Source organism: Drosophila guanche, unplaced genomic scaffold (genome assembly GCF_900245975.1).
Source record: "Drosophila guanche unplaced genomic scaffold, DGUA_6, whole genome shotgun sequence".
In the NCBI taxonomy this organism is placed as follows: Eukaryota; Metazoa; Arthropoda; class Insecta; order Diptera; family Drosophilidae; genus Drosophila; species Drosophila guanche.
This window is the reverse complement of record NW_022995743.1, coordinates 5,909,330-5,927,071: the sequence shown is the minus strand read 5'-3', so window position 1 is coordinate 5,927,071 and position 17,742 is coordinate 5,909,330. Positions and strand designations below refer to the sequence as shown.

The window sequence follows — 17,742 nt, the reverse complement described above, 5'->3', positions numbered from 1 at the left end:
GCGCGGCGAGACAACAGCTTCGAGTCCGTCTGCGTCTACGACGTGGATTGGGCTGCTTGGGATTTGGGCTTTAGGGGGCTTTAATGAACGCGCTTAGGCTTCGGCTTCGGCTTCGGCTCAGGCTCTGTTTTTATTTTGTTTAGCTGTTCATCTTACTGTATAGCCATTTAAGGTAAGCTCTCTGCTCTCTGGCTTCTTAATTAAATTAGGTGTACCGCTCGCTGGGCACCCTACGGCTACTCAGTGGAAGAAGACGAGCTCGAAGCTCGAAGCTCGAAACTCCGAAACTCCGAAACCCCGCGACCTGGATGGCCAACCATCTAGCCATCTATTTATCTAGTCAGCTCTAGCTTTTCCCTTCTACATTTGGCGGGGCGTTGCTGTTAACTTCACACATATTCCATGCTCCATACTCCAGCACACACACACACACACACACACACACACTCTGCAGTGAGGCAAAGAGAAAGGCTGCCAAAGGTCAAATGGTCAAAACAGTTGGTGGTTGGTTTGGTCAAGTGGGTAAAGCAACACATAAACCCACACCACATCCCATACCCTCACTCTCAGATGTTTACGTTTAGGTTCATGTTCAGTTAAGGGTTCGCTTTTGGAGTCGGATATAGAGCGATAAGCAGGGAATCAGCATGGAGCTAATGGGCCCCAGCAGCAGCAGTTCTCCCCCCTCAATCGATCGATAAGCCCAACTGCTGTTGATCATCAGAAACAGAAACAGATACAGAAACAGATACAGATACGAGTGTATCCATCAGAGACATTCAGGCATTCATTCATGCATGTATGAATGGCTGGGCTTGATGAGCGTTTTGTCTCCTCTTTTGTTTCCACTTGTCTGCAAGATTGTCAGATAAGCTCCCCCCCCCTGCGCAGTGGCTTTAGTTTTGGATTAAGCTTTTAGGAATGTTGCGGAACGATTTGAACAGATAGCGATGGGAAAACAAAAACAATGAAGAGTTAGATGTTAAATAAACTTTCATTAGAACTTTCATTAGCCGCTGCACAGACCGCAAATTGTGTTTGAAACATATCCTGAAAAGCCTCGGCAAACATTTGCCAGCTGCTAAAGATTTACTTTCTATCGTCACGAATAGATACAATCTCGTTGTTCCCTTTAGATTCTACATAAACAATAACAGCTCATAAAATATAATCTGATTAACGAAACTCCTCAGCGATCGTTAAAAAATATGTGCCAAACGATTCCATGAATTCCATGAATCCACCCACAACGCGGAGCCGAAGTCTTTCCCCAAAAAGACTCTCTCAAGCAATCCAGACGAAATGCCCTACCAAATTTTATTCAATATTCATATTGGTAGAAATGCAAATTGATTTGGTTTCGATTGCTTTGGGTTTGTGTCTTCTTTTCTAGAGTTTCGTTTCGAGCTGTGACCTGATTTCCTCTAGAGCGAGCAACTCCATTGATTAATTGTTTTTCGGAAGAGTGTAGAGCGTAGAGTAGAGACTCTCTTCCCACAGATATGCATAGATAGATGTTGATCTTGACTAACTAACTATATAATTAGCAACTTACCGCGCGGCGAACGTAGGCTCAAATCAACTGGTTCAACCTGAACCGGAGGGCCCTCTGCCTGTATGGGAGATGGTAGAAGAAAGAGAATAAAGATTATCATTATAGGATTGACTGGGTGAGAAGCAGTGGGGAATCTTATTAAATATGCAATATCCACTCCACCCCACCCCAGCCCAGCCACAAAATAGAGTCATAGCCGATGCTTTGCCTAATCAGGTTTGACAAAATGCCACTGAGTGGAGAATGGAGAATGCGAAAGTGATGGGCGAAGAGGGGAACAGGCGAAGAACATTGTGTGGAGGAGGGGGGCATTGTGTTGGAATGTAGCCATCGTATGTGTGTGTGCTTGTGCTTGTGCTTGTGCGTGTCTGGTAGCTGTTTGCTTATTGAATTCATCTGCCTGGAACAACCGCAAATGACTTCCGTCGATATCTTTTTCAGGCTCGTGCGAGTATCTCCTCTCCATTCGCCACTTTAATCTTCTGGGAGGAGAGTGCCAGTGATAGGGAGATTGCGAGGGAATGAAACCGAAACCGAAACCGAAACTGAAACCGCAATTGTTGCGCATTTTATGTGCTTACGAAATGCCCCCCAACTCAGCCAATAAACTAACGGCAATAAAAACCATAACCAAAATATATACACACGAATGTACTACATACACACATAGCACCCAAAGAAATAACAAAGAAACAGTTATGAGCTGCCCGCAGCGCCATAAAATGGATAAATTTTAATTTGGCACTGCATATGCATTCGAAGTGGTGGGGGGAGTGGTGGTGTGCTGCGGGGGGGTGATACCTTCGAGGAGTCGTCAGCGACAACACTTGGCTATTTATTTTGTCGCGGACGTGGAGTTACCATGGAGGCGACACGGATAAATGTGGTTAAATATCTGATGTCTATGAATTTATTATTTGTTGATGGAAGTTGTTGCATTAAAAGTAAATCAATTAATAAATTAATAAATCTGAGATAGAATATTGGCATAAAATGGGTAAAGAGATCGATTGAGACACATAAATAAGGTTTCTTCTTATTGATGGATCATTCCTCATTGGAATTAAGATATTTCCACAAAGCAAGAACGGCTCATGATTCTTGCTGGAAACAAGTTGCTAACAATGTTGAACCCAAACATATCACCCCGAGTAACCCTATTTATTCTACTTGCAGGCAGGGTAGGCAGCAGTGCCTGCTGCCAGAAACACGACTGTGAACAACTGTGAGCAATGCCACCAACACCAGAGAATCAACCGCCACATCCAGCATCCAACATTCAACATCCAGAGTGTGCCCAGTGGGCAACAACGACAATTGTCAGGCTTGTAGCGCAAATTATGAAAAAATGTCAGTGGCGAGTGGGCGATGCGATAGAAACGAAACCAATGCCCATGGTGGAGGGAGACGGGATGGTCTGTGGATGGAGAAACCCAGAACCTGGCTGGCCACGCGATCAGAGCAGTTGTTTAGTGCTGTCGCCGCTAACTGCCAGCCAGATACTGCAACTGCCACTGCCACTGCCACAGCCACAGCCATAGGATACGGATACACAGATACTCGTATTTATACAAACAAATGCTCATTGCCAGCATTAGATTAGATAGTTTGTCTTCGATTGTGTCGAATGGCAGCCGCGGGGCCAATTGCCAATGTCTTTGGCTTTGGCTTTGGCTTTTTGGCGCTGCTTTATATCCTACAACATTGACAACAACTTCATTGGCCAAAGCCCGCAGAGAGGAGATGGAGATCGAGTTGGAGATGGAGATGCAGCAGGAGATGTAGATTAAAATCTAGATCAAGATGGTAGCGAATCCATGTAGCAGATTGAAGATTTCCATTGATATGCGCGACTGATGTTGCCCCGTCCAAAGGTATTTATATTTATATTTTTCTCTTTTTCCCATCTAATTGCCCCATTTGGCTATTGATTTATTGTTATTGAGATGGGGAAGGCGGCATTCCCCTTCCCATATTCTCCGCACATCATCCTGCAGCCTGCCCCTGCCCCTGCCCCTGCTCCTGCCCCTGCCCCTGCAGCTTCTTTATGATATTGTTATGGGGCGCTGCATGGTCTCTCTGCTCCGCTAATTTGTGCTGAGACGTGCTGAAATTTCTCATAGGCGCCGCAATTGATAGAATGATCGCCTGGACATTAGTTGGCATACTCAGTTTTTCCCCCAGTTTCTGTTGCTGTTGCAATGCTCCCTCCATTCCCTCAATTTTATGGATTGTCTTACGCTCGGTATGCGGCTCCTCTGCTGCTGCGCTTTACTGGCGACGGCTTTTGCCTTTGAGCCAGATTGATGGGTTTTATGAGGCAGTCAAACGAATTGGCCAACTGGGAATTCTCCTATGCAATTGTCATTTCGCATGGCCCGAAGTGTATCGCCAGCATGAAAATATTTCACTCTGCTCAAGCATAATTGTTAAAAGGTTTCGGCGAGTCTAGACTATAATTAGCAGTTATTTGGCACAACGGTTTTTTAGAGAGTTGATAAATTTGGACTTTAAATTATTAGCGGAATATAATGGCCACGGAAAAAGACATTGTATGGCGCTGGCTTCAAGGCCGTCGCTAAGAAAGATCTATCGAAAGTGGATAAAGAAATGTCATTAAGAAATAAGGGAGAACCATCAATGGATACCTTTTAGCATGAAAAACAATCAGAAAATGGTGTGTCGAAGACACGTTCTGTCTCCAAACCTATTAGGCATAATTCTAGCCACTTATCCAATCAGAATGATTCCGTATCTAACATTCTAAAGCATCTTAAGTTATTTCCAAAGATATTCCCATCCAAAAACTCACCTCCTTTGCTGACAGAGGGTCGGATCCAAGTCCATTCTGCAAGAAATAAAAAATAATAAGTATTTAAAGTTTACCCTAAAAAGTGCAACAAGTGGTTGTTGGTCTCTACCCCTATTTTGTTCCCCCTTGTGCCTATAGCAAACATTGAGGTGCCACATAGAGGGCCAAGTTGCTGGAGTTGGTGAGCGAGCGAGGCAGGGAGTTACAGGGGAGGTCATGGCATATGGCGTTGGCGTACTGTTGTACTTACCATGAAAACCATTAAATTGTAAAACGTCTTACAAAATAATAATTGCCCGGCAACGTTCTGGCCACGTTACGGAAGACAGCAGCAACAACTACAGCGGTGGCAAGTAGGAGCGGTGGAGACGGTGGAGACGGTGGAGGCGGGCGAGCAGCAGTGGAAGGCGGATGCTCGAAATAATCGCTGCAACTATTGTGGCTCGTCTCGTCGTCTCGTAGTATTGTCGCAGCAGCTGTTGCCGTTCGCTGCCCCTGCCGCATGCTATCCGCGGAATCAATGACAACAAAAAGGCAACGAGCAAGAGCGCGGAAGTGCAACGCACCTTTACACTAAGACTGTCTCTGTCTCTGTCTCTGTCTGATACTCTTTTTGCTGGCAGTTTTACCCCCTTTTTCGATTCTTTCTCTCTGTCTCTGTGTGTGTTTGTGTGTTGGGATCCCCCTTTTATCAACAGTGGCAGGGGGGATTGTTGCCAAAAGAGCGGCTTGAGGGCAGCCAACGCAGCGCCGCTGGCCACCAGAGCAGCAGTCGAAGAAGCACCAGCCTGTGCATTGTGAGAGTGCAGGAAGGAGAGTGGCAGTGGCAGTGGCAGTGGCAGAAAGGGAGGCTCCGCTCCGATCCCTGTTCGCGGTGCGTGACGCGCAGTCAAGAGTTACTTGGAGTCAGAGTTTGGATTTTTTTTTTGCCAGAAATACTCTCGAACTCGTGTACTCGTACTCGTATTGTATTTTACGAGTTGCCTGGGCATGACATGACTGCGGACTGGCACAAAAAAAACAAAACAAAGCACACACACAATTTTCGAGATTTTTCTCCAATTGGACTTGGAAATTGAAATTGGCAATTATTGCCCTACATCCGGGGCCGGGGTGTGGGCCTGCGCCGCTGCGTGGTTCTGGGTTACTACTGATTAGCACTTATTGCTGCAGCTTCCTGGGCGGGGGTGTTACACTCTTTTCTCTCTCTCTCTCTCTCTCTCGACGAACGTTGCGCCGCTTGCATATCCGGTGTGTGGCAGTCAATTGCAGTCCCGGGTCCCGGTCCCGCGGGCGCTGCGAGCGCAGAACATTAGCTGGCACTTAATTCGATCAACTGGAGAGGCACATGCTGCATGCAACAACAAGCTGCTCGTTATATTCTCTCTCTCTCTCTCTCTCTCTCTATTTCTATTTTTTGTTGTATTTATTGACACTCTTTGTGTGTGTGTGTGAGTGTGAGTGTGAGTGCTGGTGGTGTATAATCTATCTATGTTATAGAGTGTGCAAATTACAGCACATCCGTCATTTTAATTTCACTTAAAACGCCATTCAAATCAGACACACAATACACGGAACGCACGCACGCAACATGCCACAAAATACAATGCAACGCTCGCTGCGCAGGAAGAACAACGGACACGACCACAGACGGCGGTTACGCATGCGCCAAAAGCCGGCGAACGTCGAACACAAAGCGTAATGCAACGGTAACGAAACAACAACGGCAACGAACGAAACAAAACGAAACGAAACGTAACGAAACGAAACGAAACGAAAAACGAATGAAAACTGAAACAAAACGGAACGCGGACACGAACACGTTTGAATGGGGCGCGCAGCAAAGTTGCACTGAGGCCAGGCAGCAGTCGTTGAGCGCCAGGTGGGGGCCTAGCGCCAAAGTTTCGTGGTGGCTTTTCGCCCCGCCAGTTCAACACACTACAGAGAGGTGGATTGGGTGGCGTGTTCGTCTGTGTGTGTGCCACACTTTGGTTTGTTTGTTGGTTTTAGGTTAGGGTGGAGCTAGGCTTAAATGACAAGTTGGCGCTCATGTTATTGGGTGGCCGAGCGGCTACTACTACCATGACTATACGTGTGTGCATTTGTGTGTGTGTTTGGTGCTAAAGGGGGGAAAGATTGTACAAGTGTGAAACGCCAACAGTGGGTGACTTCCACCGCATACGTGTGTGTTCCCGCTGTCAGAGCGCAGATTGTTTGTGCCTGTTTGTGTGTGTGTGTGTGCATGAACCGTTAATTAACATGCACATACACAGAGACACGCCTTGTCCGCTCTCTGTAGCTGTTTTGGCGCCACAGCACCCCATTGGCTGCCTGCCACTATGTGGCGCTACACTTTTCTGATGGGTGGGTGTGCTGTGTGTACCGTGTGCAGCAATTAAAACAAAAAGAGAAAACCCAAAATCTACAGGTCGCTCGCTGACAGCTGCGTCCATCATCTGCTGATGGTGCCGCCGCTGCTGCTCTTGCAACTGCGGCTCTTCTAGTGCTGCCGCTGCTGCTGCCGCTGCTGCTAGATGCCTAATCTCAGAGGCTGCATCACACACCACACGTTTCTCTCTTGCAAAAACGAGGCGCAAAAGCTGTGGGAGTCCCCATCCAAAAAGACTCTGGCTGACCCGATCAGCGTATGGCTGTCTGGCTGTCTGGCTGCCTGCCTGCAGACGACAACGACGACGACGACGACTACCTGATCCACTTTTCCACGCGCTTTGACGACCATTTTTGGTAACAATAAATCGTGATACATCATCAAAAGTCAATTCGAATATGTAGACTGCTGCTGCTCCGCTCCGCTCTGCCAGACCGCTGCTCCTCCAACATTGTAGGATACAAAAAATATTTTAATTTTAATTGATTGTCGAGCGAGATTTACGTGCACCAAATGTTTCTTCTCACGCTCCACACTCAAAGGCACAGGCACATAGGCAGAGGCAGATAGTTTTTGCGATGCATTCAGGATTAGAGCATTGTCAAAATGGAAAGTTGTCCGCTTGGAAAATCCGTTTCGTATCGTGTCGTTTTGTGCAATCCCCCACGCAAAACTCACACACACCGAATTTCATTAAACAATCTCAGATAACCAACTTTAGGGGGAACACAAAAAAATATATATATCGTGGTACGCAAAATACCTTTTGCAGCTTCTCTCATTTGAGTTCGGTTTTTGTTTGATTTCTTTGCCATTTCGGTGCATAAATGCAATTGAAATCAATATACTACGTGACTCCAGCGTGTCCAATGCGTCACTTCTTGGAGATAATTTAATTTCCCTATGCGCACACTCAGCATTTCTGTGGAATACTTTGTGGCGCGCACCGGCTGCCTCCATCTGTGGCAGTTGGCACGAGTTCTGCGTGCAATGCACCCGCAAAGTCGGCACTGAATGTTGCATGAGTAAAGCCAGTGGATCTTTATTACAAAGAGCATGTAGGAGGCGTTACCCAAATTAAATACAAACTCAAAGTCTCATAATGAAATTATGACAAAATTGATTCAAACAATTTTATGCACAGCAGTTTTGGGGATTGCTTTACTGATAATAATGCTGGCATAGAAAAATATGAATTTCCCAACTAATTTCCCAAAAAAATGTCCAATTTGAAGGCAACTTCTGCATAATACTGCACGACATATAAAAATAATTACCCAAGAATTCCTAAAAAGCTGCAGCTAAATTAATTTGGCTTATTTGTTTCCCCAGAGAAATAATTATTATTGTTTACACACAAAAGTTCCTTTATTCCTTTATACAACTGATGATAAATAACAAACTATATACTTTATTAATAATATAATAAACAGAGCCAGGTACCTTTTTGTGTAGGGGCAAAACCCTAACGTCGGGTTTTCTACCAGGGTGCTTCAGTTCGTCCTGGGGTTTGGTTACCTAAGCCGGGGATCGTCTTTTCCAGCGGAAGTTCGCGCGCTCCGTATTAATCGGGTATTTTTGTTGATCGTCGCCATGGCAGGCAGGCAGATAATTATATCCGGAAATTTGACTTTCCGTGCCGCGAGTTGTGTATTTTTCTCGGTACGTGTGTGTGGGAATTCACTAATTAGGCATAATGAACCTTTCCGTGGGCTTCCCATCGATCGCTAGGGTTGAAGGTCGAGAGCGTGGAAGCTTTACGATGATCCTCAACTGATGATTATATAATGTATAAATATATTTCGCTGGGCTATCTCTTAACTGCCGCGAAATCTCTCGGATTATTTAGGAATTTTGTGAAGGAAATTGAAGCTATATTTTGCATTTCGACTGAGAAGAGAGACATCCGCTGACCACAATGAAGTCTTCTTAATCAGACTCATGCCAGTACGATTCAGCAAAGTGTTTGTTTTTTTGTATGTAACCTGTGAATGATTTCTTACAACTCAGAAAGAGAGAATATCCTGAGTGGATCAGTGTAAGATGCAACCGATAAATTATGCATATATTTGTTCAGAGCCAGAATTTTCCCCGCGGAATCAAAATCCCAAAGGGAAAAAAGAATAACCCAAACGAAAATCTCTCCGGGCAATGCAGAAATTTCGCAGCCGCCGTTTGCCGTTTGCCGTTGAGAAAATCCAAAGACCGCAGCGGGCGTCATAGCTGACGTCATACCTGCGTCGGCCATAGCCAGCAAGCGAGAGAGCAAGAGCCAGAGTGAGAGCGAGAGCGAGCGTCTCGAGTGTGTAAGCGCTTTGTGTGCTCGAGTGTGCGAGTGGGACGGCTAGTGTGGCTGTGGCGCACAGCGAATGGCCGACGAGCAGCCGCAAAATGTCAATTTGAGCAATGGCCGGAAGGATCGTGCGTCAGAAGCGTTTCGTCGTCGAGTGCGTGAAGATCTTTCAAGAGAATCGAGCGCGTAAAAACTCCAAGACAGCGATCGAACTCCGTTTCAAAGACAAAGTGCCAAATCACAGCAAGAAAACTGCTGAGAAACTGTGTCGATAGAAGAATAGAAATTGTTGATCAAAAGTCTAGGCGAGAACTTTGCCAAAAAGAAAGCCCCACAAATGATGAGCACTCGCTCCGTGTCGCCCAAAGTGCTGCTGGACATTAGCTACAAGCCCACGCTGCCGAATATCATGGAGCTGCAGCACAATGTGATCAAGCTAATCCAAGTGGAGCAGCAGGCGTATGTGCACTCCAGCCACTACATCCATCAGTCCTCCCTGCAACAGCAACAGCAGCAGCATCCCCAGTACGCGCCCTTGCCATCGGAGTACGCGGCTTATGGCATTACAGAGCTGGAGGACACCGACTACAATATACCCAGCAACGAGATCCTGAGCACCAGCAGCAGCACGCACAGCAATCACAGTGCCCAAAGCGCCAGCCTGGAGCTGAACAACAACCACACGGCCAGCAACAGCAACGGCAGCAGCAACAATCAGAACGGGTTCGATCAGCAGTCGGTGGCCGGGTCGGGTTCCTCCTGGAACGAGCACGGCAAGCGGGCCAGAAGCAGCAGCGACTATGACTGCCACTCCGGTGGCACACTGGCCATGCAGCCGGACCACAAGAAGCTGCTCCACCAACAGCAGCATCAACACCAGCAACAGCAACAGCAGCAGCAGCAACAGCAACAGCAACATCTGGAGCAGCAGCAACAGCAACAGATTTATGTGGATTATCTACCCACCACCGTGGATGAGGTGGCCTCGGCACAGAACCAGAGCACCTGCACCTCTCCCCACTCACACTTTGAGTTCCCCGAGGAGGAGCTGCCGGAGCACAAGACTCAGGTCTTCCTGCCCCTCTACACAAACCAGCAGCCGCCGCCGCAACAGCAGGCGACACATCAGCAGCAGGCGACACATCAACATCAACAGAATCCACAGCTCCACTTCCAGAACGGCTACCGGCACAGCTTCGATTCCTACGAGCCGGCCAATTCCCTGAATGGCAGCGCCTACTCCAGCTCGGACCGGGACGACATGGAGTATGTGCGGCACACGGCCCTCAGTTCGGTCAGCGATTTGGCCGCTGGAGTGGGAGTCAACGGAGGTGGCATGTCGCCGGCCTGCCTGGCGGATGACGGCAGCTCGGGCAGCCTGTTGGACGGTGTCGATGGCGGCGGCAAGGCCTTTCGCAAGCCCCGGAGACGCCTCAAACGGAAGCCCAGCAAAACGGAGGAGACGGACGAGTTCAGCAACCAGCGGGTGATGGCCAACGTGCGGGAGCGCCAGCGCACCCAGAGCCTCAACGATGCCTTCAAGTCGCTGCAGCAGATAATACCGACGCTGCCCAGCGATAAGCTGAGCAAGATACAAACCCTGAAGCTAGCCACAAGGTAAGGAAACGACACCCAATCCCTCAGCAACCGTTCCTCCTGCTTTCCCTTCGCTCTGAGCTAAACCCAAACTTAATTCCATCTTGCAGATACATCGATTTCCTCTGTCGCATGCTCAGCTCCAGTGACATCTCACTGCTGAAGGCGCTGGAGGCACAGGTCTCGCCCATGGGCTCCTCCTCCCCGTATGGGGCGGCCAGCACACTGCTGAGCGCTGCGGCCAATGGAGCCGATGCCGATCTCAAGTGCCTGCGGAAGGCAAACGGAGCGCCCATCATCCCGCCCGAGAAGCTGAGTTATCTCTTTGGGGTGTGGCGCATGGAAGGCGATGTGCAGCACCAGAAGGCATAGCAGCTCAGATCGAGATCTAGAGCTCAGAGATTTATATCCTATTTGTGCGCAGTTCCAGGGAGGGCTTCCAGCAACAGTAATCGTGTGAATTCCAGAGCCCCAGCCGCTCTCACTCTTCAATTCTCTATCACTCTTTCCATATACTATATATTACGTACATGTCTAATAGATCGTAGATGTCTAAGCCTAAACTTATTCTTATTTAATTTTATAGTTTAAACTAAATTAATTGTAAAGCAAGCGATCGAGCGGTGCGAGAGGTGGAAAACCAATGAAAACAAAAAACAAAGGGAAAACCCAAATACACAAAAACGCCATTTTGTTGATAATTATTTCTCTTTCTGGCACGCCCCTGCCCCGCCATTAAATTGGGCGCGAAAATGTCTCTTCGTTGGGGGGGTCCATCCCGTTGCACAGTCTCCAACGTCCCCCCATCGGACTTCTTTATAAGCGAAGACAATCGAAAAAGCGACAGCGAATGTCGACATACTTAGAGCGTAACGTCATTCCAGAGAGGGACAGCTGTACATATCTTCCAGATACATATGCATCTCCTACAGATACTTCTGCGTGTGTGCTGGTGTGGTGTCTTCTGGCGCAGCCTTTATTCATGGGAAGCCAACCCCAGACATGGAGCAGCGAACACATCCACATCCGGTTGATTTATGTTCAAAAACATAAAAACTGTTTACAAAGTAGTATACCGAAAAAAACCCCCAAAACAGAGCACTGAAACAGCAGAGCAGAGTATTTATGTCGCCAAAATGCGTATTTAAAATGCTCATAATTAGCCCAGTCAGATAATTTAGTCGCTGCAACTGGACGCTGCCTGCCTGACTGCCAGCCTCATCAAAGGCCAGAGGATGAGGCATCTGCATCGGCATCGGCATCGGCATCGGCATCGGCATCGGCATCGGCTGCTCCACCGATCGCTCTCGTTCATAGTTGTTGACTTAATTGCTTTTTAAATGACAGCTCTCGACACGGAGAGCTCTTTGCCAAAGTATTATTTGCTCTATATACAAAGTAGAATGCTTATTTTGGATCTTCTAAAGAGCTCTAAACTGAACACTCGAGTATTCGTGTATCTCGTATGCAGATACATATGTATTCCCATATGTTTATGTGAATAAATTGGCGTGTTGCAGGCTGTCATGTTGACAGGTTGTCGTGTTTTTGGGGTGCAAAGTGTTAGATCATCATAGAGATTATACTATTGAGACACACACTCGAGGAGTTCAGAGTTTGGGGAATTCCACTTGGGAAATGTGTGAGCTACTCAGCAGTTTTATTACTTTACACAATAGCAGCTTATCTTCTGTAATTTCTGATATGCCAATCAATCAGTTGGTTTATTTTCATCGCTTATCAAAAGTGAAAACCCATCAATGAACTCTTCTTTCTCTTCTCGCACCTATTTGAATACCAGGAAATCGCAGCATCGCATTCCAAATCGATAACCCAACCAAACAACACCATTTTCTTTATTTTTCCCAATATTCTATGAAGTTTCCCTAGAATTTCCGCATCTAATTAAGCAGCCAAGGCGGCAAACTGAGCTGAAATGAGACAGGAGTCATAAGATCCATAGCATGAGAGAGGGAGGGAAGGAGTGGAAGAACAATTGATTTATACGAGTATTGCTCGCTTGAACAACCCGCCGAATGGCTGCCTGGCTGATGAATGAACCATAGCCCGAGGCATTATAGATCGTAGATCACACAGATTCCAGGAGTAGCGTCGGCGGCGCCTAGGTCGGAGAGTCAGCGAGGGCCGAGCAGAAAAAACATGGATAAAGGACCCATTGCCTGGGCATATCCTGGCTGGCATTGTTTTCATTTCATTTACCAGTCGAATCGTTCGCCCACACCGCACATATGTTGGGAATGAGCACGGTTTGTCCCCTGGCATGAGGTCCGTGTCCTTCTCGCTGCGCTCAGTGAGATTTTGCAGTCCTCTTAGGAGGGTCCTCAGGCGCATAGCACATGCCATTGATTACCATGTGTGAGAGCGCGTCCGTCCTCCATGTGAATTAGCCCTGCGAAAAAAAGTCTAGTTAAATCCTATAAAGAAACATCTCGACTGGCCCCGGGCCATCGATTGTCCTGCACTGTGCCTGGCTGCCCTAACTGTGCCCTTCTGCCTGCCATCTCATCCCTACGTTCTTTCTATATTTAGATGCAGAATTTATGGCCGATCGTTATTTGAGCCGCTCTTCCAGCACTTTTTACGGAACCCCTAGGACAACATTGATTTTAAAATGGAGTTGGGGGCGTTGACAGTTCTGTGTACCGCCTGAGTGAGGGAGAAATCTCCCATTTTTAGGTAGCATTGAATGACACATTCCCCCCGTCCCGGCACAAGGTGGTTTCCGTGATGGCTCATCCCTCAGTTTCTTCTCTGGGGGGCACAACCCAAACACAGTGTTCGATGGAAACTCTATGCTGCAATTGCAGCGACTGAAACTAATACGACTTGAGTACAGTGAATAATGCGACTTGTAGAGACTTTCCCCTTGGTTTCTCTTGGGTTTTCCCTTGTCACAATTGAATTTGGGGGTTGTCTTTCACGGGGTAAGACGAGTTCAAGTGCATTAGGAGCACAAATATTTACTGAAGTCCTTGGCTCTTTTGGTTATTTAATAAATGAATAAGAATTTATGAGACTCAAGTCACACTTACTACGTATGATATGGGATGTTGAATTTGAATTTAATAATCAATCAATAAGTATACCAAGAAAATGTTTATATTCCAAGGAAGTGCCTTCAATTATTGACTGATTCTGATATTTGTACGATGAAACTCTCCGCCCAACAGCCCCATTCCTTAGTCATCCCCTTCCAATGATGCAGCTGACCGTATCCGTGTCCATGTTAAAGTCAAAACGCTGTGTCCAAAAATTATACGAAGCGTTTCCGATTTCAAAGTAAAAGAACCAGACGGACAGACAGACTGACGGACGGACGTGTAACGGAAGCATTTGGCCACTTGGAGATGAGATTGCATTGTTGTGACCCATTCGCAGACTCATTTGTGCCCCGCTGATTGATTGCCAGTGGGAAGCACAAACCCCCACACCACTGCCAGTCTCAGTCCCAGTGCCCCTATGCCGGGGGGCCAGCGCCAACATCTGGTTCACGCAACGCTGCCACCGACAGCGAAATATGCAAACTGCTCGAGTAATTAAAATCATCGATACTCTCGTACGAGTGCTAAACATAGAGGTGCCGTGCCGCCTGCATTTCGAGTGCATTTTGGCCAATCAATCAGCGATCAAAGTTCATATATGTTGGGCTCGTGGAAGGGGTGGCAGTTCGTCTCCCAATACTTAGGGTGGGGGAGCATTGCTGACTAATGGCCACCGATGATGAAGTCGGCCGATCTGTCCATCAGCAACAATAACAAAAGGCCCAACTAATGTACCGACATCACAAAACAGAGATCCATAGTCTCCATGGCTATGTGTACATACCTACAATTAGCTATACATATGTACATTTTATGTACATATGCACATATGTATGTTTGCCTGTGTATCCACGAGCGTGTGTCAGTGGAAGTTCATAAAAAAGACAAGTGAAAAATGATTTCTAGTTCAGTTGCAACGAATATTTGTTGCTCTTTGCATGTTTCCCCATGAACTGCATCCCACGCGCATAATAAACCTATTGACAGTAGACAGCATCAAAGTTGGAGATAGCCCAAAACTATAAAGGCAATCAATTAGAGCTTAAATGTCTTAAACGAACCAAGTTGGCGGCTTGGAGTTCAATCAAACATCTAATCATCAAATGGAGTTCGATTCAAAACTTTTCATCTCGCTGCCTCTAGCGCATATACTGCATTGCCTTTAACCACATTTTTAGGGTGTTTCGAGATCGAGTAATTGCTCAGAGGCGCGAAAAAGGGGAAGCAGCAAAACGAGCTCGCTACCAGCTCCATCTCTGTCGCACTCTCTGTGGCCGTTGCTGTTACCCCTCTCTCGCCTGTACGGAGCCCCTCGTCGGTGGCATAAATATTTTCCTTTTATATTTTTTCAGCCGAAGATGCGCGAGGCACATAAAAAGCAAACTCACATACAGACAGACAGCTGGACAGCTGGACGGACACACAAGCGTTTACTGGCAGGCAGTATATAGTAGAAGACAGAGATCCAGTGGCGGGTGTACCCGTAGTTGTCTATAAACAAAAAACAATCCATAAAAAAAGCCCCATCGATGTCGAGATGCTGCGACGTTGCGCCTCAGCGTTGGCGGTCGGTCGGTCGACATCCAAAAAGGAAAATCAGTGAAGAACTGAAGGAAACCAAACCAAAGTTTTGTTTATTTACACAAAAACATTTTAGTGACTTGGCCGCGCAGGCAAAAACTGTTTGACTTCCTCCCACTCTCGCCAGGAAGTAACTGAAAATTGGTTTCCAAATTCCCCCAACTCCCTGCTGACAAAATGAAAAGGAAAGTTAAGAAAGTAAACCAAGCAAAATGGTGTTCTCCTTGTTCTGAGAAGGATTCGCTAGGGTCTTTTGCTCGATTTTGATGTAAGCGCTTGACACTTTGCGCCAAAGATCTCATCTTTCTCCACATCCAGAGCCATGCCCCTGCCAGCTCACTTCCCCTTGCCTTTGGGCAACCGCAGGCGGCGGCATTCAACATCTGGCGAAAGGGAAAAGATTAATTTCTGACAGCGCGGGAGCCGTCCCCAAAGGCGTGGATACAAAGATGAGGAAGGTCTGCTGGCGGCAAAAAGACAAATACGAAACCAACAAGTGGGTCGACCAGGCATGTACCCCGCAGTTCCATAAAATAATTTAGATAAAACAGCAACACGTAATATTTTCCTACCTGAAAATTAACCTAAGTTCATTACAACTTATGCCAGACATGGCCAAACCTGCCATCTTCTTCTAAATACCCTCGAAACCCAAGCAAAGAGAACGCAAAAAGCGAAAATTATTTATGCCCTCGCTGATGGATATGTACGAACATCGATGTGGATGGTACAGGCAGAGTTTTCCACGCCGCGCTTTTCACGGTCGCATCCATCAATCGCACAGAGCGAAGCGTAATACAATATCCCATATATAGTCGGAATACCAGATCGGATCTAAGGATTTCACATAGGAGTCGGCGTCAGCACGTCTCTAGAACTAATCATGTGCCAAGCGCAGAGACACATAAAATATCGACTTGAAATTGAATGCCTTCATTTTGGGACTCTCTTTTTGTCTCGCTGCCTCTCTCTTAGAGTCTCTGCTCTGGGGATTGCTTCTTGGGGTTCCTCTTTAGTACTTCATTATGGACGCACTAACGATGTTGTTTTAATGATCTCAAAACTCGACAAAAATCCACTTGACAAAATCCACAAGAAGCATCGCTCAGGCAGTCAGGCAAAGTCTGCTTCGTTCTTCCCATTGCCTCCTCCTCAAGTGCCGCAAGGGCGAAGGGCCCGATCCCTCAAGGGGGATCGAAACTATATACAAGGGCGAGGGGACCTTGTACATAAACACCCTGTACATACATATGTATGTATATGTGCATTTTTGCACAGACACTTTATGTCTGGTGGGATTCGAGTATGTGTGAAAAAGGCCATTGAATGTCGGGCATATCTTTGGAGCCTTATTATTGGTGCGAGGCGTGAGTCGAGCTGTTGATGGGCAGGAGACTATAAACATTTTTAGAGCACCAACAGGCCATGAAATGCCATTGAAAGTTTCTGCTGAAAGATGTGAAATACGATGAACAGGTAAATAAATATTATAGCCACGATGTGGGAGGTGACAAATTGTGCAAGATTACCCCAAAAACCTTGGGAAATGCTCAGCTAGTTGTACGATAGTTTTAATGTTTTCACCTAAAGTCAAAGATATCTTCTGCTACTCTCTCTCTCTCTTATCATCCAAACATCTCGCTACCTAATGGATTTGTCTGATTAGAGTTCTGCTCTTGATGATTAACGGAAATGTTTTCTTCTCTGTAATTCAAGTTGTTCTCCTGATTGAATTGTAATTGCTGGTTAAGCCAAAGCTCATTTAATAATAGAAGAGCTTTGGCTATGGCAGATAGTACTTAACCTGAATGAGAACCTGGTTAACGGGGTTTCCAGGCCACAGTACGTAATGGCACTCGTATAAACAAGCATGACTCGATGCTAAATTGATTGCTGGGCGACAAATGATTCGCTTTGGAAAACAATTCGTTTTTTATGATTGAAATTAATAGTTGTGTCAGTCATATCTGTTTTTATCTCAAATGTGCTCTCATAGATACGTTTTCTGATATGTTAAGACCGTTTTTGTTACTTAACGCTCGAAGAAAGACACGTTCTTTGGAGTTATAAGTGCTTTAGAATGGTAAGATTGCCAAAAACCTTCACCAAAACGAGCCTCAAATTGTTGTGCAACACCCAAAGTGAGCCAGTTTAACCGCCCGCTAGTGCAACTCCACTACAGGTTACCATCACTTAAAGCGAACTGCCTTGCTGCCCCTCTATTCAGTTAGTACAGTCCGTCCCGTGGCTGTTTAAAACAATTTAGCTTAGTCATGGAAAACGATCTGAGCTGGGAAAATCATCATGCAAAACGACATGTAATAAACTGTCGGCGCTGCACTTGTTGCAGGGCTTTGCAGAGTGGAGGGCAGGGAATTGGTAACGCATCAATTCCTCAGTCTTGTATAGAGGCAAATGCATAAATGTAAAGCAAAAGACAGAAAAAGAATCAGA

The 17,742-nt window shown here is 46.5% G+C and overlaps 2 protein-coding genes and 1 long non-coding RNA gene across 4 annotated transcripts in view; 2 read left to right on the top strand and 1 right to left on the bottom strand.

Moving 5' to 3' along the window:
- Positions 1-3,429, top strand: part of LOC117591859 — a 35,687-nt gene extending 32,258 nt beyond the window's left edge. Inside the window, exon 3 of one of the 2 annotated variants that reach the window (XR_004574496.1) lies at positions 2,736-3,429. This is a non-coding gene — a long non-coding RNA (uncharacterized LOC117591859). Of the gene's footprint in view, positions 1-2,731 lie in introns of both variants that reach the window. The other variant, XR_004574495.1, reaches the window with a different exon arrangement.
- The window catches only part of LOC117591857 (Krueppel-like factor luna), a 32,100-nt gene extending 25,907 nt beyond the window's left edge, over positions 1-6,193 (bottom strand). The window contains exons 1-3 of the mRNA XM_034285227.1: positions 4,618-6,193; positions 4,368-4,403; positions 1,556-1,613 (exon numbers count right to left, since the gene is read on the bottom strand). Of these exons, the coding sequence (XP_034141118.1) occupies positions 1,556-1,613; positions 4,368-4,403; positions 4,618-4,629 (106 nt within the window). The 5' untranslated portion in view covers positions 4,630-6,193. The remainder of the gene's footprint in view (positions 1-1,555; positions 1,614-4,367; positions 4,404-4,617) is intronic.
- Positions 6,194-9,173: 2,980 nt separating this feature from the next.
- On the top strand, positions 9,174-11,329 carry LOC117591926 (protein twist). The gene is made up of 2 exons (XM_034285319.1): positions 9,174-10,666; positions 10,756-11,329. Exons 1-2 carry the CDS (start codon positions 9,387-9,389, stop codon positions 11,015-11,017), a joined length of 1,542 nt encoding a protein of 513 aa, XP_034141210.1. The 5' UTR covers positions 9,174-9,386; the 3' UTR covers positions 11,018-11,329.
- Positions 11,330-17,742: the final 6,413 nt, after the last annotated feature.